Here is a 22,294-nt window from a genome sequence, read left to right as displayed (position 1 = left end):
CAGCCACTATGGAAAACAGTATGGGAGTTCCTCAAAAAATTAAAAATAGTACTACCATATTATTCAGCGTACTTACCCGAGAACAAAAACACTAACTCGAAAAGACATATTTGCACCCCGATGTTCACTGCAGCATTATTTACAATAGCCAAGACATGGAAACAACCTAAGTGTCCATTGATATATATGATCGAAAATTATTCAACCATAAAAAAGAATGAAATCTTGCCATTTGTGACATGGATGGACTTCGAGTGTATTAGGCTACATGAAATATTAATAAGTCAGACAGAGAAAGACAAAAGACAAAGACCATATGATCTATCTTATATATGGAATCTAAAAAACAAACAACCAAGAAAACACCACACAAGCATGTAGATACAGAGAACAAATTGGTGGTTGCCAGAGTCAGGGTGGGAGGTAGGAGACTTGGGTGAACTAGGGTTTTTTTGTTTGTTTAGTTTTTAGTTTATATAGATTTTAAAAAGAAAATGTTCATGGGCTGAGTTAATTGACTAGGATAAATGCAATAGGAATATAAATCTTACATTTAAGTACAAAAATCATTGTCGAAATTAGCAGATAAAAAATATATAATGTAGAGCAGCACATATTTTCAAAAATGGTATTTCAGCTAATTATCAGCCAAAATATTTTGTGGCTTCCCCCCAAGAAAGTATTTTGCCATTATCTATGACAATTTTACTCCTCTGCTCAAAACTGCTATGCAACGAATGGTTAAGACAAGAAATGATCCCAGGTGGTTATACAAAGAATTAATTATAAATTTCTGCCTTCATGGGAGGAAAAAAATGCAAATGGTCTTCCAATTATGAAAATAGTTTTGATCTCAGAGAATCTCTGAAAGGGTCTTGGGGACCCTAAGGGTGTAGACTATACACTGAGAACTGCTAAGAACAAGGACTAATATCCAAAAGAAAATATGCGGGTACAGATTTATGACACAGTGTTAAGAAATTTCTCTTCCTATTGCTTATTCACTGGACAATCAAACAACAAAAAATAAAGTATTAATAAAATCATCACATAAGAGCAAGAAGAGAGATGATGGTATTGAATGTTTAAGATAAATTTGGTTAGCAGATGGAAAATGACTTGACCAGGAAGTGTGCTATAACTGGTAGGCAGTACTAAATATCCACTTCAGGTCAGTTGCTATATATTTATAATGTGACTAGTCATGCTTTTTCCAACCATCCTTCATGTTTCTGTCAGAATCAGAGTATCATGCTCCTCAAAAAAAAGAAAAAACAATCACAAATGCTTATAAATATTGATAACTCAACGTCAGCACTGTGCTGTGGGGAGTCAGATAGACTAGCTACATTTTACCCCTTATGCTCAATCCAGAAATTTAAATATTATGGTATATCCAAAGATTAACCCTCTAAAAGGGTTATGTGAATGTGTGTTTAAGACCAATCCTGAGCAGTACTACTTCCACCCAAAATCCAGACTGAGTCACAAATCATTAGGTAGTATTTCTAGAAGGCATAGTTTAAATAACCAAGATGACAAGGGGATTTAAGACACAACATGAAAAGCATAAAAAAAAAACTAAAAAAAAACAAAAAACCCTAAAGTCTCATGAAAAACACATGCAGAGATATTCTACGGGAAGGACTGAAGAGAATTTAAAACAGTGATTCTCAGCCTAAGTGAACTTAAGAATGATCAGAAAGCTTTTCCAAAACATAAAACCTGAATTCTATTTCAAGCTTAACAAACAAAATCTCTAGGAAGGCAATCCAGGCACCTATCTTTTGGATAAGCTTTCTGCTTAAGTATTATGCTTACCTCTGGTTAAGAACCATGGTTACATCAACATAAGGAAGTAGGTTTGAGCTCAAAATACAATTTAAGACTTTTAAACTAGAATAACAAAACTGAAAATGGCAACCTTACAAAATACAGATCTAAATCAGCAAAAGTATTCAAAAAATAGATTAGCATTTGCCAGGCATATTGTATACCGAGTAAGGAACAGAACTAAATAACTTACTATTCTAGTATTTTAATCAATACAAAAAAACAAAAAACAAAACAAAACAAAAAACTAAAGACATCATTGTCAGGACTCCATATTTTAAATTACAGACAAGTACCCTAATATTCAGTCTTATTTGTTACCTATGAAAAATAACTGCCCTCTCGGGCCGGCCCGGTGGCTCAGGTGGTTGGATTGCTAAGGTTGCCAGTTGGATTCCCATATGGGCCAGTGAGCTGTGCCTCTACAGCTAAGATTATGAACAACAGCTCTCCCTGGAGCTGGGCTGCCGTGAGCAGCCAAGGTTGGCGTGAGCACCCGGCGAGAGCTGCTGTGCGTGGCCGACCAGCAACCAACTGCTTCAGCCGGGGAAGCGCAAGGCTCATAATACCAGCATGGGCCAGGGAGCTGTGTCCTATGCAACTGGACTGAGAAACGACCGCTTGAACTGGAGTTGGGGGAAGAGGGACAAGAAGAGGAAAAAAATAAATAACTGCCCTCAAGTTATATAGCACTCATAGTTTATGTGCCATATATAAATCTAATTGTACCATGTAAAAAAATCTTACCTCTCTACTTTATCAGCAGAGGTAGAAGGGGCAGGAGCATCTTCTTCAATTCTGTAATGAAAAAGGGGGGAAAAAATTAAAACGGAGGTTATTTTAAGCCTGGAAATTAAGTAAAAAATTAAGAAAAATATAATGCTATAAAAAGAGCTACCATTTTATTATTAAAAGCACAACATGACACTAAGATCTTAATATTTACTTAATCTTATTCAAATATCTGTTAAATGCTTATTTGCTAAGCATAAGGTATACCACAATGAACAAGACGGTGTCATACTAGCTTTGAGTTTATGATTAGATGGAAGAGAATGTAGTATTTCTGTTATAATGCCATGTGCATTCCTGACAAACCTCATTCTACAAAACTGCTCACTAAAAATAAGTTTGTTTTTTTTTTAAAAGTTTCCAAGAACATTCATTTTTGAAAAGTCCTAATATGTAAGTATCTTTAAGACATATCATAATGTTTTACTGAAAAGGTTTGGCAATAATGACCAACTCAGTAGCAATGAGTACCTCCTAACACTCAGACTCTATTCCTGAGAAACTATTTCCCACTAATAGGAACCAAGACTCCACTGAGAAATAATTGATTCTAAGCTGGGACAGGAGAAGTACAAGGGTGAGTCTGGGATAATTTCATGCCAGAAAGCAATACAACTATATTTAATATTACTTAGGGTCATATCTACTTATGGTCATGCCAAAAGGAATTATAAAGCAAATATGGGAAATCCATGGGAAAGCATAGGAAGAGTGCTTTGCACTATTTTTGCAACTTTTCTATATATTTGAAATAATATTTACAAAACATTTCCAAAATTATTACAAAGTATTTACAAAAATATTACAAAAGTACTCAGGAACCAACCTGACTAAAAATCCCACAGGCCAAAAGAAGCGACAATTTCAGCATCAACAAAGGTAACTGCAATGGATTGAAAAACTTCAAATATGTTTAAATCCATTAAGTTCACAATAACACAAAAAGAAAAAACTCATTAGGCATCTTGGGAGAACGACAGACCATTGCATTATTTTGAAAATTGGTAAATAAAAGGAATGAAGGCTTAACCCTTTCTTTACAATACAATTGTGCCTTAGGTAGGTTTCAAGACAGGGATGACTTAAGTTACTACTTAGGGACCCTATAGAGATTGACACCATTCACTTGGTATTAATTTAAATCCTTGCCATTTTTATCTGCTCCATCATCAGTTTTCACCTATATCCCAAAGGCAATATTTAGATAAGGACATCATTTATAAATGTGCCCTCAAAGCACACCAAAGCTTAAAAACAAAGACCATTAAATTACAAATGAGTGCCAAGAATGCCGTTAGCTGTGATGGTGAAATGGAGAAAAAGGAAAGAACAGTGGGAAAAGAGGCAACTTCACCACTGCGTACTAACACCTTGGAAGCATTAAATTAGAATTGGAGTATATACAGAAAAAAAAAAAGAAAGCTAGAGTATGAGAGAATAGACACTGTAGAAGATAAAAGGGCTTTCCATTATCTGTAATAGACAATTACTGAAAACTCCCCAAAAGGTTAAAACAAACAAAACAAATAGAACTGAGTCGATCAGTTTTTCCACATCTGGACTTTCTTGTTTAGCTACACCAAATTTATGAAAATAGATATGAAACACATGGATGAAACAAATGAACAATTAAAAAAGAGCTTACTCAATTCAATAAATAAATTTAAAGATATTTTAGTTTTAGTACCTACTATGTGCTAAGCATTGGAGACAAAGTCTCTCCAGCAAAACAAACAGAGAGGGACAACTTATTTAGAAAAGTACAGAGAAGGTAGAAGAGATTAAATGACAGGTAGGGACTAACTATATTGGAGGCTGAGTCCTAGGACATGACTTAAAGATAAAAAGTTGTCAGCTACTTTCAGCAAAGATCCAAAAATCTTTGCTTTTAACTCCCAATCCTTTTGTGATTATATTGGTAAACACAAGTTTGATGAAAAGGCCTAAGAAATGGGGGTGGGGGGGAGAATAGCATTGAAAATAAGCAGACACTTCACAGCTACAGCCACACAGATGAGGCACAATTTAAAAGGCAGTGCTTTCAGCTGCAGGTAAGCAAGCAGATCTGCCCGGAACCCTGAAATAGCCTGGGATCCTTATCTTAAGTTTGTCATAGCGAGTTATATTCAAATAGTTTCACTAAGGGGTTAATCTGGTCAAATTCCAGCACAGAGCTTCTCAAATTACTTGTGATTGAAGGACCAGATTTTTTTTTATTTCCAGTGAATAAGAGATGGTTTTTAAAAAATATACAGAAATGTCAGAGTAATGTCAAATTTGTTTCTAAACGCTTACTCCAAATTTTTATACTTATCTCTTTGTAGACCAGTAAAAAACAGTTCGCAAACCAACACTAATCTATGGACCACACAATGTGGTAGTTAACACAAATGTCCAAAAACAGCTTCAGTATTAAAAATAAACACATTAATGCTGCACATACAGGCTACAAAAAGATTCAGGCACCAGTGGCAGCAAGAATACACAATATGTTTTGTACACGCATAGGTGAGGAGTGAGGTGCAATACTATTTATCACTATTAGTCAAGGCTCACCCTCCCACCTCAAAACAACTTAAAAAAAAAAGGCCAAAAATACATGAAACATCAGTTTTCAGACTTTGAACTAGTGGCATAGGACAGTGATCAGAGAGAAGGGAAACAAGTGAGGTGAGCCCTGCAAGTGTTCCCAGCTACCTAGAGTTTTGTCCACAGTACAGAAGGAACCTGAACAGAGTCCATCTCACAGAATTGAGGAGACTGTCTGGGGATTGGGAGGCTAAGTGTTGATCAGTTTATGCATGAGAAAACTACTGAGGCTGGGAAAGAACCACCAGAAAGGAGTAGATGAAACAATCCTCAGCAATCACGCAGGATGTATAGAATAACTCCCATCAGCCAGAGGAGAAAGACCTGCTACCACAGAGCATCAAGTGCTGCTTTAGTAATGGAGTTAAATTAGCACTAAAGACTGTTCCAGACCTGTCTAACAGAACTTAAAGGCAAGCCTCAAAAGGACCATCTGTTTCCAAGTTAACTCCATCCCAAACAGCCAAAACATATTCAATGGAATAAAAACTCCAACACCCAACAACAAACCTCGCAGTATCTGATCAAATATATAAATAAAAATTATCAGGTGAAAAAAGCAGGAAATTAAAACCCATAGTGGGAAAAAAGTTATCGTAATCAATAGAAATAGACTCAGAAATGACAGACAATAGAATGAGACACATTAAAGCATTTATTAGGACATTAATGCAATTATAAATATATTCCACCAGCTCAAGAATGTAAAGGAAAGCACAAGCACAATGATGAAAGAAATAGGTATTTTTAAAAAATATACCCAAATCAAACTTCTGGACAAAAAATACACTTGACAGGATTAACAGCAATCAGACCTGAAGAAAAGATTCAGAGAAACCATCCAAAATGCAAACACAAAGAATTTTGTGAGACACTGAACAGACAAATATATATGTACCTGGAGTCCCTGAAAGTATGGGGGGGGGTGGAGGGGGGAGTGGAATAGAAAAATATTTAAAGAAATGATGGCAAAAACAAACACAATAAAATCAAAATTAAAAAAAATAAATTTTAAAGAGAAATAATGGCAAAAATGTGCCAATTTTGATGAGAAGTATAAATCCACAGATCCAACAATCAACAAGCTCCAAGCAGAAGAAACATGAAGAAAACCACACTAAGGCACATCATATTCAAATTGCTGAAAACTACTGATAGAAAAAAACCCACAAAAATCAGGCAAAGGAAAAGACACATGCCATATAGAATCAGAACAAAAATGACAGCCAACTTCTTGTTAGAAACAATGCAAGCCAGAAGACAGTGAGAAGCAATATTGACATACTGAAAGAAAAAACTAGCAACATATTCTATAGCTAGAGAAGTATCTTTCAAAAATGAGTGCAATAAAGCCTTTTCTTGCATATAAAAGCAGGGAGAATTCATCACCAGTAGGCTATCATTAGAAGAAATGTTAAAGGAAGTCTAGGAAGAAAATACCAGGTAGAAATTTATCTATACAAATAAACAAAAGCATTGAAAATGATAAATATGACAGTATTTGGTTTCTATCTGATTTTTGAACTTTATATAAACAAAATCAGATTCTTTCATGTCATTTAATCATGTCTGTGAGATCCATCCATGATTCATATAAATCTAGCTTGTTCATTGCTGTATTCTATTATATAAACAGAAGGATTATCCATACTACTGTTGATGGACATTTGGCTCATTTGTAGGTTTTGGTGATTGTAACAGCTTCTATGAACATTGTACAGTTGACCCTTGAACAACACCTGGGTTAGGGGCACCGAGACCTCCTGCACAGTCAAAAATTTGGACAATGTATGACTCCCCAAAAACAACTATTAATAGCCTAGTGTTGACCAGAAGCCTTACCAATAATGTAAGTCAATTAACACATATTTTGTTATATGTATTATATGTTGTAGTATTCTTAAAATAAAGTAAGCTAGAGAACAGAAAATGTTTTTAAAAACCATAGGAAAATATTTATAGTACAGTACATATTGATTGAAAAAAAATCCACATATAGGTGGGCCTGCGCAGTTCAAACCTGCGCAGTTAAGGGTCACTTGCTTACGTATTTTGGTGGATAGCTGCACATTTCTTTTCAGTATAATTTGAAAAAGTGAATAAAGTCATACATATTTGGAAGATTTCAGATGGCCAAAAACAGGCATTCCTGAGTATTAACTTCCTGTACTTTACATTCCATTACCATATATATGTATATTTAATTACAGTAGACATGCACTAGCTTCTCCCCGCTTCCCATCACAAGATGTAATGAGGAGAAAGGCTGGATAGTTAATACAAGAGCCAGATCATTTAGTTTAATGCCAACCTAATTAGGTTTTAAATGTTTATTCTGAAGTGAGTAGCTGAAGGTGTAATATGATCAAATTTACTTTTTATACACCTGATGGTAGTACAAAAGATATTAATAGTTTCAAAGTGGATAACGTTAGAAACAAAAAGTCAGTAAAGACACTAGTAAAAAGTATTGTAAAGCACTCAACAGTGAATTTACTTCTATTCTTACTTAGTGGCCTAAACAAATAAAAAGGGCCTGAATTAAGGCAGTACTAGTATAGTCAGAAGAAAAGATGGATTAAAGTAGTAGTTGTCAAACTTCAGTCTACATGAGAATCACTTGGAGAACATGTTGAGCCCCCGCCCCTAGAGTTTATTCAGTAGGTCTACTATGAGGTCCAAGTTTTGTATTTCTTAAATTTCCCAGTGATAGTGATACTGCTGGTTTTGGGACCACACTCTAAGAATCAATGGATCAGAACAAAAATTATAAATTGATGTTCATGTCCCACCTGATCCATAGACATGTTATTCAGTACTTTTTAATGTTAATTAGAATTCTACATTTAAAACTATGAAGATATCACATAAAAATCTGGATTTCTGCTTCTCTTGAAAAATTATTGTGTAAAATACAAAGCCAAAAAATATTAGAGGAAATCATGGGAGAATTACTTTGTAAGTTATCTGGAGAAGGCCTTTTTAAATTCAGAAACCAGGGAAGACTGATAAATTCTACTCCAATGAGTTCATTTTACAAAAGGTCAACTTAGCAAATATACATAGAATTAAGCCCAACAGGAAAAGATTAAAGATATAAACACATTCACACAAAACATGAACAGCTCAAACATTTGAAAACATTTTCACATTCATTCTTAAGAGAAACACAAAATTGTAATGAGAAAGCGCTTTTTACCCATCCAATAGTCAAAGACAAGGATGTAGGATAAAAGTGCTCCCATATATTGTTAATAAAAATTTACATTAACGTAAGTCTATGAAGGCCTATTTGGCAGTATCTATCAAAAACAAATGAACACTAACTCTTTAATCCAGCAATTCTACCTGTAGAAATTTACCCTACAAATATACTAGTCCATGGTTTATTACAAGGTTAGTCACTGCAGCACTCTTTTTAATAACTAAACAACTCAAATGTCCAATGATAGGGAACTTGTTGTGAGACAGCCACAGAATAGAATACAATGCAGCCATCAGGAAATTATGTCCTGATGAGGAATGACCTCCAAAATATAGTGCAAAGTGCTCGGATATGTCAAGTAGGCAACCATTTATACAACAATGTAGAATAACGACATACAATTTGCTCAGGGTTTTGCTCTAAGGAGAGAAACCATGTCTACCTTATCCTAGCTGTAGCAGCCTAGCATCAAGCACAAAGCCTGGCACCTAAATCAGTATGTTAAAATAAGCTACGGATTCTGAATCACTAGGATTAGGGCAAGTGACTTTGCCACTTAGCATTTGAGCTGCCAGAACTTTATTACTGAACTAAACCAATTTCGACATCTGTCATCTAAAGCAACAGATAAGCAGTTTGGGAATTATTATAAGATAACTAAGCCAATATTCAATGTATCACACAAGACTTTCTGAGCTCTCATTTCTCCTTATCACTACAGTACAAACTGCTATATTCTTTATCTTTTCTAACATAAACAAAACAGTTAAAAACTAGTTAGAAAACTATCATGACAAGGACTGATTTAGCATTTAGACAATTATTGCTTACCTTTTGCAATGCTGTTTAAATGGCATGAGGAACAGAAGCCCAATTGAAGCTTTTTACAATGACAAAACTGTGGTCCAACATCACTACTTACGAAGCTGGTATTAAAAAAATCAACTCTGAATTAAGGCTCATTTCTCATTAGATTTTGTCTCTCTACTGGTTTGGAATTTATACATGTTTTTATTCTTTCGATGGTTATGCTGGAATTATGTGCATTCCTATTAAAGTCTAAATTTAAGGTCATTTTCTTTACCCTCCCCCTTGAACACCTTAGGTGCGGTTTTACCTTTGAATAGCCCCAACCAACATTAACTGAGGAATGCTACCTTTATTGTTCTCTCAGACTAGCTAATTAGGTTTTCATGCAATTTCCTCCTAGGTAAGCTTTAGGGTTGGCAATGAAGAAATAAATTTGAAATACTGGGGTTTAACGCAGACTCTGTCACTTATCAATTTGGAATTGATTCCTGCGTTCTAATTTTGATTTTTCTCACTTATAGAAGATAATTACTTCACGGTATACTCATGTGGATCAAATAAAAAAACATTCAAAACGACCCAAAAAGTACGGTAGTAGGTAGCAAAAAGTGATAGGTAGAGTAGATAGATAAGTAGATCTCTGGTAACTGTAAATGTATTAATACAATCATAGAGTGTAAGCCTATAATGGATCAATCACAAAAACCTCACAGCAGCCTGTCCCTGTATAGCGGAGGAAGCTAACTTCTACTAAAGTGCACAAGGAAAAAAATAAAACAAGGCTCATGAAAAATAAAGGAAGATTGGGAAGTCAGACCTATTAGATGGAAAAGAGCACTTGTTTTTTCCTCTAATGAACGGAGTGTTCCCTTCACTATTCAAAAAATAACGTAGATCTGAGTGGCAATCATATCTATCATTCCCTCCAGTCATTCTACTACACTCAGAGCATACTGCTTATTCACCTAGCAACCAAACACTGCGGCCAATGAGCAGAGCCAGACGTAGCACTAGGTGCAGATACTTCGCGTCCACGTAAAAAATCCCAGAAGCAGCTAGGTCTCTCGCAAACACCCCAATATCTAAAGAACCACGATGCTCTCCACCACAGACCTAAGAATAGGGCTAGCTGTGGGTAGGAAGGCACCAGGTGAGCCAACAGGCCGCAGGGAACTAGCGTCACCGCGCCCCACTGCGGAAGGCCGAAGCTCCGGCCGCACGGCCCCAAACAATGGAAGTTTTCCCGCCTCCTCAGGTCCCCGCCCCCTGCTCCAGAGCCGGCGGAGGCAAGTGAACGCAAAGGCGCAAGACCCCGCCCCTCGAGAGGCCCCGCCCCCCGACCCCACGGGTCCAGCCTCCCTTGCGCAGGGCTTTTCTGTTTTTTGGCGCCAAATCTCTATTGGTTATTTCCCCTTGTTGTTTGGAGATGCTACTGGAGGCGTGCGCCACGAGTGCGGGGACAGTAGAGGCATAAAGGCACACAGACGCGCTAGGGCCCCGCCTCCCCGTAGATAGCCCCGGGCCTCGGGAGGAAGAAGAGGGGCAGGCGATGAGGACCGCTGCCGCTGCCCCCGGCAAGATGGCGGCCGCGAAAAGCGGGGCAGGGGGCGCCAGCCGACCCCGCGTTACGGCTAATACTCCAGGCTCTCTGCAAGAGGTGGGCTTCTCCAGTGTCCAGACCTTCCCTAACAGCAACGGTTGTTCATTGGGAGGCAAGTCCTCCCGCCCACCGGTCTCCTCTCCCGGGGAGCCCTAGTCCACCACCCCTTTCCCGTGGAATGGCCAGTGCCTCAAGCTCTCCACGGTCCTGCTTACTTGTCGGAGGAAACCAGCTCCGCGGCGATGGCGGCAGTGGCTGTGGAGTCTGCGGCCATCGTTCCCCTGAGGTGGTGGGCCAGCGGACGGAATACAGCCTGTGAGGAATATAGAGGGAATTTCGGAAGCCAGAGACTTATTTGCGGACAGAAAATGGCAGATTGGAGACCCCGCGCGGCTGGGCCCTCTTATATATCAGGGCCTTTCATCCCGCCCATCCACTTCCGGATCCTCCCCCTCGAGTTTAAAGGGCCAGAACTCAGCCTAGTCTCACCCAAGGACACCCCCACCGTGGCTTCTGGCTTTACGGGGTACCTTTCTTGCCTTGCCCTCTTTCCCCCAAAAAAGCAACTTCCTACTTTTCTAGCAAGTCGTGTAAGAAGAACTGGAATATTGGTATTACAACTCCTGACTCGGCGTCAGCCAGCGACTTCCACAAAAGGGGAAGCTGGTGCTGCTCTGCATGTTTGGAGCGAGTAGCCTCTTTCCGGCCCGGATACTCGGAGAGGTGTCTGAAACTTTCTGTCCAGTCTCTGAGTCGTAACGGATGGACACGCAAAAGCAGAGCACGGGTACAGCAACGGTTAGAACCGATCTCGGTGAGAGACTCGTGGCTATGAGCCTTAGCAACAACTGACGGAAGAAAATGCTAGTCTAGGATTGGCTACACCTGAAACTACCGCGCTTGATTCAAAGCTCAGTGCTGTGGAAGGACACTGCTGACTCCTCCTTCTTGGCCCGGCCCCTTCGGCTGGCCCAATCCGCGGACCCCATCCGCTTAGGCTCTACCCAGACTCCAAACCTGCCTAACCTACTGTTCCCACCTCTTTTCGTCCCTCTGAACTACAATTTGTTTGCGCCAGAACGTGCGAGGGTACTCTGCTTAGAAATTTTACAGCTATTAACCGTCTTGCTTAATCTTAAATGCTGCTAGTGAGATCGGTATTATCAACCCTATTTGATAGAAATAGAAACCAAGGTTCAAGGAAGGTGTGACTTGCTCAGAAAGTTGCAAGACAAGTCGGTTATGGAAAGCAGTATGCCTCATTTCCTGCAACTGAGTGAAAGATAACCGGCAGGCTGAAATGCTTGCACTTCCCCACACCTGGAGCATCATCCATTGCTTTCCACCATAGCCTAGATGACAGTGATCAGTATAGAATTGTATTTACGTCCATTTTCAGGCACACTGGGAGATTCCAGAGGATACTTATTCTAGTCTGTCAAGGCTCAGGCAGGTTGAAATCTTTGGGGGTATAGAGCTGGACCTGAAAATGCCAATTCCTGTGGCAAACAAAAATGGACTCTCCTGTTGTTAATTGGGTGACCTGAGCCAAGTCATGTAACCTTTTAAGATTAAATGTGAGGACAATATTAGTATCGACTCCTTAAGGATATTGTGAGAATTAGGGGTAATGCTTGCTTCAACAATAAGCATTGTGCCTGGCTGGCCAGTCTGATAACATGGTAACTGGAGGGTTGGGGTGGAGAAAGGGGAGATCTCTCTCTGGAGCCAGGGCTAGGGCCTGAGAAATCCAATCCAGTGACTTGTGTGACCCACTCATCTGTTTAAACTAATAATATTCACTGAGCAATTATGTGCAAGGCTTTATACTAGGTCCTAAAGACCAAAAAAAAAAAAAAAAAAGTCTCCGTTGGCCTCATCTCAAATGTTACTAATACTGTTCCAAAGAGGCCTTCCCTGGACACTCAATCAAAATGAGTTTCCTTTTGTTTATTTCATCCATTGTACTTACCAAAATCTAAAGTTATTTACTTGGGTTTTTTTACTCTTTTCCCCTCCTAAGTATATAGGCACCATGTGATCTTTTCTGTTTTGTTTACAGCTAAATCCCTAATGCATACAACAGTGGCTGACTCATAGTCAGTGTCCAAAGTGAGTTTGTTGAATGAAAGAATAAAATAATCATCATATAATCATAATTAGAACTGGAAATAATTTCACTCAAAATATATCTACTTAAGGGAGGGGCCTGCCTGGTGGCTCAGATGGTTGGAGCTCCATGCTCCTAAGGCCAAAGGCTGCTGGTTCAATTCCCACATGGGCGAGTGGGCTCTCAACCACAAAGGTTGCTGGTTTGACTGTTCGACTCCTCAACTCCTGCAAGGGATGGTGGGCTCTGCCCCTTGCAACTAAGATTGAACACGGCACCTTCAGCTGAACTGCCGCTAGGCTCCTGGATGGCTCACTTGGTTGCAGCACAGGCTCTCAACCACAAGGTTGTTGGTTGGACTCCTCGACTCTGGCAAGGGATTGTGGGCTGCGCCCCCTGCAACTAACAACTGGCAACTGGACCTGGAGCTGAACTGTGCCCTCCACAACTATGATTGAAAGGGCAACAACTTGACTTCGAAAAAAGTCCTAGAAGTACACACTGTTCCCCAATAAAAAAAAGTGCTGTTCCCCTTCCCCAATAAAATAAAATTAAAAAAAAAAAAAATATATATATATATATATATATATATATATATACTTAAAATAGAAAGCAATATTTCATAGTAAATAATGAGGGTAAATGGGACTCTATCTTGGGGGAAAAATAAAATTATATTTAACAAGATTTAGGGAGGTCTTCCAGTTAAAGATGGTGGGTTGAACATAAATTTACACTCATTCCCTTTTGAAATACATCTACATAACAATGAAGGAATTTTTTATTTGTTTTTAAAGGTAAAACTCACAAGATCAAAGAGAGTGGGAGAGGAAGCAACAGCAACAAAATTTTTTTTTTTTAAAGATTTTTATTGGGGAAGGGGAACAGGACTTTATTAGGGAACAGTGTGTACTTCCAGGCCTTTTTTCTAAGTCAAGTTGTTGTCCTTTCAATCTCAGTTGTGGAGGGTGCTGTTCAGCTTCAAGTTGTTGTTCTTTCAGTCTTAGTTGTGGAGGGCGCAGCTCAGCTCCAGGTCCAGTTGCCATTGCTAGTTGCAGGGGGCACAGCCCACCATCCCTTGCGGGAGTCGAGGAATTGAACTGGCAACCTTATGGTTGAGAGCCCACTGGCCCATGTGGGAATCGAACCGGCAGCCTTCGGAGTTAGGAGCTTGGAGCTCTAACCGCCTGAGCCACCGGGCCGGCCCCAGCAACAAAATTTTAAAAGCTGGAGAAGAGATAGACAAGTAGTAACTGACTTAGCAGACTGAAAGAGAATCCCAATCCCAATGAGGAAAGCCAAGAAGCAACCAGACTGACAATACAGAAACCACAGAAAGCCTCAGGAATTGGTTGTGACAGTTACCTCTTGGAGTAGAGAATAAAGATAGGGCTGAAAAAGTGGGTTAGGTTGAAAAATTTTAAGAAGAAATTGGACCCTCTAAACCTCCCACAAACCAACAGAAAAACTGGAAGATTATTTTCTGGAAAGGGCAAAACAAAAAGAATGTTGATGTGAGTAAAAGTTGAGGGTAAAAGGAGGATATTGAAAAGAAAGGGATTAAATGAATGATTGCACACAAAATGTTGAGCCCTTGTGACAGACTGCTAGTTGTTTCCCAATATCTATTTTTTCCCTTCCATGGAATAGTAGCAATAGAACTCTGATATTTATTTATTTATTTATTTATTTATTTATTTATTCATTCATTCATTCATTCATTCATTCATTCATTTATTGTAGTGTACAGCCATCAAAATAAAAACCAAACTTGTTAATGTCCCTTGGAGCTAGAATGCTCACATGATGACATTCTGATTAATGGAAAGTAAATAGAAGCAATGTGTGTAACTTCCATGTAGAGACACCAAAGGGAAGAGGCTTGTCTTTCAGAAGACGTGGTGGTGAACTATATTAGACCATGTCAATTGGGGCAATGTCTCAGGAATGACAAAGCAGTAAGACAGAAGAAGCAGCCTAGGTTCCTAGTATAATATCATTGAGTCGCTATACCAGCTCTGGGCTGCTTACTCCCAAAATGTTACATAAGAGAGAAATAAACTTCTTAGATATATCAATCATATATCAAGAAACAACTACCAGAATTGCAAAAGAAACTGATATAAATTGACAGGTGTAGCTGAAATTTTTAATGCATGTCACTCAGAAATTATGACAAGCAGATAAAAATAAGCAGAAATGCTGAAGACATAATACTATTAATATGCTCAAGTGATATAGAGAAATCTAGATTCAAAAACAGCAAACACACGTTATATTCAAATATCATAGATCACTTACAAAAATGGACCTTGTATTAGGCCACAAAGAAAGTCTCAATAAATTCTAAAAAATCGTTATCATTATCATATAGACTGTCTTCTCCACAAAGTTTTCTTGCATTGAAAATTAACATTTGTATATGGTATACGTAATATACTATAAATAGCCCTTTGGTTTAAAAAATCATGAAGGGAGTTAAGAAATACTTAGAATTGAGTCATAATGAATACACTACATGTCAAAATTCATAGGACACAGTTAAGGAGTATTTAAATAAAGACGTCCAGCTCTTGAAAAATTTTGCCAGGAAACAAACAAACAAACAAAAACCTAAGAATTTAACTTATGAAGTGAGAAAAAGAGCAATAGAGAAATCTCAACAAGGGGGAAAGACATAAGGAAGATAGGGCAGAAATCAAGAAAAAAGAGAGAAATAAAAGATTATTAAAACGAGAGACTGGTTCTTTGAAAAACAGTATATGTATATATTATAAATATCTATGATATATATAATATAGATAGCAATGCAAAAATTAAAATCCAGAAGAAATGACTATAGAAACTATAGACACAATTTTAAAGTAATTATATTAAGAATAATTATATGCTAAGAAATTTGAAAACCTAATGGAGTGGTCCTAGAAAAAAACAAACTGCCAAAATTGACACGAAAAGACACAGAGAACTTAAGTAGATCAATAAATAATAAAACAATTGGGTGGCCGTTTGGCTCAGTGGTTGGAACGCAATGCTCATAACACCAAGGTTGCTAGTTCGATTCCTACATGGGCCAGTGAGCTGCACCCTCCACAACTAGATTGGAAACAACAACTTAACTTGGAGCTGAGCTGTGCCCCCCACAACTAGATTGAAAACAATGACTTGACATGAAGCTGATGGGTCCTGGAAAAACACATTGTTCTCCAATATTCCCCAATTAAAAAATAAAATAAAATAATAATAATAAAACAACTGAAAATTGTAGTTAAAGTCTTCCATTTCCCAAAATGTCCAGATGGTTTTATAGGTACGATTAACACATTTTCAACAAGTAATACCAGGGGGTGGCTGGTTAGCTCAGTTGGTTAGAGCGTGGTGCTGATAACACCAAAGTTGCCGGTTCCATCCCTGCATGGGCCACTGTGAGCTGCGCTCTCCTTTAAAAAAAAAAGAAAAAAGGAAAAAGAAAGAAATATTTCCAGATGTAGAAAAAAAGCAAAAATTTTTCTATAATAGTAATAGAACTCTGATTTTTATTAACAAAATTTAGGGAAGACTTTCATTTAAAGATGGTGAGTTGAACACATTTATATATAGCAAAAAAGCTAATGTCTTAATTCCAAAGTAGGATAATATGAAAAATAAAATTACAGACCCCTTTCACTTGCAAATGTCATTGCATATATTCTAAATAAAACATTAGCTTAACTGTACTAATTGAGATAGGGTAAGTTTAACTGTGGTAACAAGTAGTCCCAAAACTTCAACAGCTTTATACAATAAGGTTCAGTTTCCACTGATACTATATTTTCATCTCAGGTCAGCTGGAGATTTCACTGTTTCATCCTCACTCTGGGTCTCAAGCTGATGGAACAGTGACCACAAAGAATATAGAGCATTGCTTGTCATTGTTTCAGAGGGAAAGAGAGAATGTGTTGGAACTCACACTTGTTCTTAAAGCTTTCACCTGAAACCAACACATATCACTTTTTGTTTCTTTTCACTGGCCAGAACAGTCATGTTAATAATGTCTCTGGAATACTAAAGTAAAGCTTTAACGCAAAAAGTGGCACCCTGGATCTCCACAAATAGAAGTGTCATCTCATTTCTGTTATGGTAGAATCAAATGGCTCTTGACCTCGATCACAGCTCAGGATGATGTTTGCACTCTTATTAACACAGGCTATTAAACTGTAAAGTCAATTAGAAAGGGATAGCCCTACAGTTAAAGAAACAGTCTTGGTTCTCCACTCTGAGAGAAACAACTCTGATTGATTCTGATAGATCCTAGATGTAGGGAATTTAGATAGAATGAGATTTAAAAGTAATTAAATATGGACTAATTATGCTGGTAAAAATGTGTTCTCCACGTATGTATTATGCTAGCTTGGGCTTGCTTGTCCTGTTGTATAATGTTGCGACCTGCACAACACAAGCCGCGGGACGGCGAGGGAGGCGGTGAGGGTTAAACTATAATAAAGAGACAGAGACTCAAATACAGTTAAATCACAGAGGACTGAGGGACTCGCAGCCTTAAGGGACTGGAGCCCCGAGTCGGGTTGTCGTGGGTATTTATTGATTTTTTACAATAAGCATCACATGATTAGAGGCAGGGTCTGTGAAACTCTTACACCACACCATAATAAAAATTCTTTCAATTCCCAGATATTTGTCCCAAAGCAACCAATGCACATTGTTCCCAGGCGACTAAGGTGGGTGTGTACAACCCCCTGGGGGAGCAAGTCTCACAAGGTAAAACCTTGTGAGGAGCTAAGCAGGAAGAGCGATATCTTATTGCTCTAATAGGTCCTTTGCACAGCAGGGTGCAGGACAACAACTGGGGCATGCATCAGCAGCTTCCCATAATGGTGAGGAGGAGGGGTATGGCTACCTCCTGACTTTTATTGTGTTAACTCATGGGGGTCTCAATGGGGTCCCGTCTGGCTTAAGTCGTTCCTCCCATGAGGAAACTTACTCGTCTTTGACTGCAGACCCTGTTTACAAGGACCAAATAGAGAGACTTAGGATATATGAACTCAACCCCAAAGAGGGACAGTCCCTCAGTCTTCTTTCCCTAAGGAAAGATTGGAGGGGACAGACGGCTAGGCTGCTGTGTGACCACAGTATAAGACAACCTATTAATACCTTGAAAGGCCAAAGGCCCAAGAGGTAGAGAAAAAACAAAGATATATATCTGGATGGGCATACAATGTTATGAATATACAGGTGTCAAAGTATGGATGGAAGAGAGGAATATAAAGAAGAAAATCAACAGAACTTGTCATGACTATTCTAGAAGTTAACATCTCAACCAATAAAGAGATTATTAATGTTTTAATTCTTTGGGCAAATATCAGGATTCTTTCATAGATCATGTTTTCCTGAACAAATACTGTGATCTTTTTCAAATGTATGTTATCAGTCCCCCTTCTCTAGTATCCTTATTCAAGTTTATCAACCTTTTGTTTTTTTTTAAGATTTTATTGGGGAGGGGGAACAAGACTTTATTGGGGAACAGTGTGTACTTCCAGGACTTTTTACCAAGTCAAGTTGTTGTCCTTTCAATCTTAGTTGTGGAGGGTGCCATTCAGCTTCAAGTTGTTGTCCTTTCAGTCTTAGTTGTGGAGGGCACAGCTCAGCTCCAGGTCCAGTTGCCATTGCTAGTTGCAGGGGCGCAGCCTACCATCCCTTGCCGGAGTCGAACCCGCAACCTTGAGGTTGAGAGGACTCACTCCAACCAACTGAGCCATCTGGGAGCTCAGCGGCAGCTCAGCTCAAGGTGCCTGGTCAACAGTGGTTGCAGAGGGCACTGCCCACCATCCCTTGCAGGAGTCGAGGAATTGAACTGGCAACCTTGAGGTTGAGAGCCCATGGTCCAACCAACTGAGCCATCCGGGAGGCAGCTCAGTGCAAGGTGCCGTGTTCAATGTTAGTTGTAGGGGGCGGAGCCCGACTTGAGGAGTTGAACCAGCAACCTTGTGGTTGAGAGCCCACTGGCCCATGTGGGAATTGAACCTGCAGCCTTCGGAGTTAGGAGCATGGAGCTCCAACCACCTGGGCCACCGGGCTGGCCCAAGTTTGGCATCCTTTGACTACAAGGTTCACAATTTTTCCCCTGAAAAATGTCACAAGGTCTCATTTTTCCTATTCAAGTGTTAGACAGCCCCTCCTCCCTTGCAGACCATAAGACAATTTCTGAAAGGGGTCTTAGATTGTACTTGTATATAAAAACTTTTGATGTAAGGAACTGGAACATGGTGGTGCTAGCCTCTGGCTAGTGAGTGCTCCCTTCCAGAATATAGTCTTATAAAAACAAGTCTCATTTTCAAATAGTGAGTCTGTGGTCTTTTATTCAAAACAACAATCACATAAAGGATCCTTTTCGCAAAAATACTTGAGGACCCCAGTTTTCCCAAATGCCTTCCTTAATACTTTGATATTCCAAACATCTTTTTTTGAAGTCTAGTGTCTTCCTCTTTGATTTTCTTAACTGTCAAATCCTCACATTTCAATGGCTTTGGGTATGATGTGTGAAGTTTCCCAACATCACTTTAATTGCTTCATAAAGTATTGCATCTTTTCCAAGATTTGTAATTTCACTTTGTGGTAATGTACACTGTACTGTCCACTGATTAGACAAAGATAAATAGAGAAATGCTAATGTTAAGCAGGGTGAGATGTTTGAGTCAAGAACAATTTTTAAGTAGTCAGTTTATTAGTGAATAATTTCATGTTATAACTTTTGCTTCCTTATATGGGCTGACTTGTGTCCTCCGCCCTCAAATTCATGTAGTTAGGTCCTAACCCCCAGTCCTCAGAATGTGACTGTATTTAGAGACAGTCTTTAAAGAGATAATTCAGTTAAAATGAATTAGGATGGGCCCTAATTCAGTATGACTGGCTTTCTTACCAGATGCATACACAGGGAAAACAATGTAAAGACATAGGGAGAAGATGGCCATCCACAAGCTGAGAGAGGCCTGGAACAGATCCTTCCCTCAGGACTTTCAGAAGAAACGAATCCTGCTAACACTGTGCTATCCAACTTCTAGCTTCCAGAACTGTGAGAAAATAAATTCCTTTTGTTTAAGCCAGGGGTGTCCAAACTTTTTTCAACGTTTTTCACCAAGGGCCATATGCGGTAAAATACACAAACAGCCGGGCCACTCACTCGAGGTGAAGTACGTATTGCCTCACCTGGTTTATTTAAGTAAACTAAATATATTTTAGGAATTTGCTGCGGGCCAATTAACAATGGATTGCGGGCCGCAGTTGGCCCGCAGGCTGCAGTTTGGACACCCCTCGTTTAAGCCATCCATGGTGACAGCCCAGCAAACTAATACACATCATTCTCAAACTACCACATACCTGTGGAAACTTGGATGATGAAAGTGTGAGAGAAAATTATGGAATTACTTAGTAAGCCATCCGGGTAAGGTGAAGTCAGGAGAGAAGTCCTAGAGAAGTGACAGCTAAACCGAACATTTGAGTAATAGTTAGCCCACACAGTGGGCTAAGGGATGGAATGTTCCAAGTCGAAAGGACCAGAGACAAAAGACTAACTTCCAACATGCCTCCCTCTATCTACTTTTTATCCTTGTAATCCACTGTACCAGAGTTGTGTTTCTAAGACAAATCATACCATGTTATTCCTGCAAAAAACTCTTCCATGGCTTCCTGCTGCATTCAGGATGAAAAAAAAAACCCAAATCTTTTTTTTTTTTTAATTAAAGTTTATTGGGGTAACAATTACTAGTAAAGTTACATAGATTTCAGGTGTACAATTCTGTATTACATTATCTATAAATCCCATTGTAAAAAACCCAAATCTTAACCCACTGTCCTAGGCCCTCTGTCACCAGACCCCTAGATAATTCCAGCATTATTTCATGTCATTCCACCTCTGCTCACTTTCAGTTTGTCACTCAAGCCTTCTTAGGTTTTCCCAGAAGCTTCTTCCAGTCTCAAGGCTTTCCCCCCAAGCTACCTAATTTGCACAGAACACTATTCTGATTCTCATCTAATTAATCCCTATTCAGCCTTCAGATATACTGATTAAAACAGTAGTCTTCTCACTCTGCACTTTTTTATAGCACTTCTTCCAACTGTAATTAAACTAATTATGCAATTAAAGTCTGTCTCAAGTAGACTGTAAGGACTTATGTGTCTTAGTTATAGTTATATTCCCCAGAATTAGGCACTGTGCCTAACCTATATAAGTACCCAATAAATATTTGTTCAATGAAGAGCAGTTGTTTGACTGGAAAACTGAGGTTTTTTTTGTTTTAAAGATTTTATTGGGGAAGGGGAACAGGACTTTTTTATTGGGGAACAGTGTGTACTTCCAGGCCTTTTTCCAAGTCAAGTTGTTGTCCTTTCCATCTTAGTTGTGGAGGGTGCCGTTCAGCTTCAAGTTGTCCTTTCAGTCTTAGCTGTGGAAGGCACAGCTCAGCTCCAGATCCAGTTGCCTTTTCTAGTTGCAGGGGGCACAGCCAACCATCCCTTGCAGGAGTCAAACCGGCAACCTTGTGGTTGAGAGGACGCACTCCAACCAACTGTGCCATCGGGGAGCTCAGCGGCAGCTCAGGTCAAGGTGCCGTGTTCAATCTTAGTTGCAGGGGGCGGAGCCCACCATCCCTTGCGGAACTCGAGGAATCGAACTGGCAACCTTGTGGTTGAGAGCCCACTGGCCCATGTGGGAATCGAACCGGCAGCCTTCGGAGTTAGGAGCATGGAGCTCTAACCGCCTGAGCCACCAGGCCGGCCCTGGAAAACTGAGTTTTGTGTGACTGGAGTTTAGAGGAATTTTCCTAAAACCTCAGTGGCCTCTGCTGGGACTATTAAGTACGTTAAGATAGGACCTTAGGTGCAGAGTGACAAGCCTTGGGGCTGACTCTGCCTCCTTCAGGTAGCCTATGCACAGACTATAATGTCTGAGAGATAAAATCCATTCCCACCTTTCCTGATTTTGCAAGCTAAGTTTTTCTTTGCTCTTCATATTCCTAAGCCTAGGCACTGACCAGGGTAGGGGATGGGTGGGAACTCAAGACTCAGGCCCAGCAGTTCCATGAAACCACAGGACTCTCGCTGCCCTGATCTCAATACTGAGGTGACGAATTTTTGGCATTCTCAGTTAAGACTCTGGGACAGCATGCAGTGCTATGAGCTGCCACTAGACAGCGCCACTTTACTAACGTACCTAATTCAGGAAAGTTAGAAATGGAATTTAGCTCTATTCTGATTCCTACAGAACAAAGGTAAGTTTGGGCACAGAGCAGGTGGTACCCAGTATCCCTAAGGAAAATAGTTTCCATCCCAGGTCCGACCAGAAAAATAAGACAAGTAAGCAATG

At 39.4% G+C, this 22,294-nt stretch overlaps 1 protein-coding gene across 2 annotated transcripts in view; it reads right to left on the bottom strand.

The window, feature by feature from the left end:
* The window catches only part of NASP (nuclear autoantigenic sperm protein), a 30,444-nt gene extending 19,230 nt beyond the window's left edge, over positions 1 to 11,214 (bottom strand). For both annotated transcript variants that reach the window (XM_019749401.3, XM_019749402.2), the window contains exons 1-2: positions 11,045 to 11,214; positions 2,581 to 2,631 (exon numbers count right to left, since the gene is read on the bottom strand). In XM_019749401.3, coding sequence (XP_019604960.2) covers positions 2,581 to 2,631; positions 11,045 to 11,103 — 110 coding nt within the window. In that variant the 5' untranslated portion in view covers positions 11,104 to 11,214. The remainder of the gene's footprint in view (positions 1 to 2,580; positions 2,632 to 11,044) is intronic.
* Between the last annotated feature and the right edge of the window lie 11,080 nt (positions 11,215 to 22,294).

The sequence above is a fragment of the Rhinolophus sinicus genome, chromosome 14 (genome assembly GCF_057876585.1).
Source record: "Rhinolophus sinicus isolate RSI-liver-muscle chromosome 14, RSI-T2T, whole genome shotgun sequence".
Lineage (NCBI taxonomy): Eukaryota > Metazoa > Chordata > Mammalia > Chiroptera > Rhinolophidae > Rhinolophus > Rhinolophus sinicus.
The sequence above is the reverse complement of the archived record's forward strand: the minus strand, read 5'-3'. Positions and strand labels throughout refer to the sequence as shown.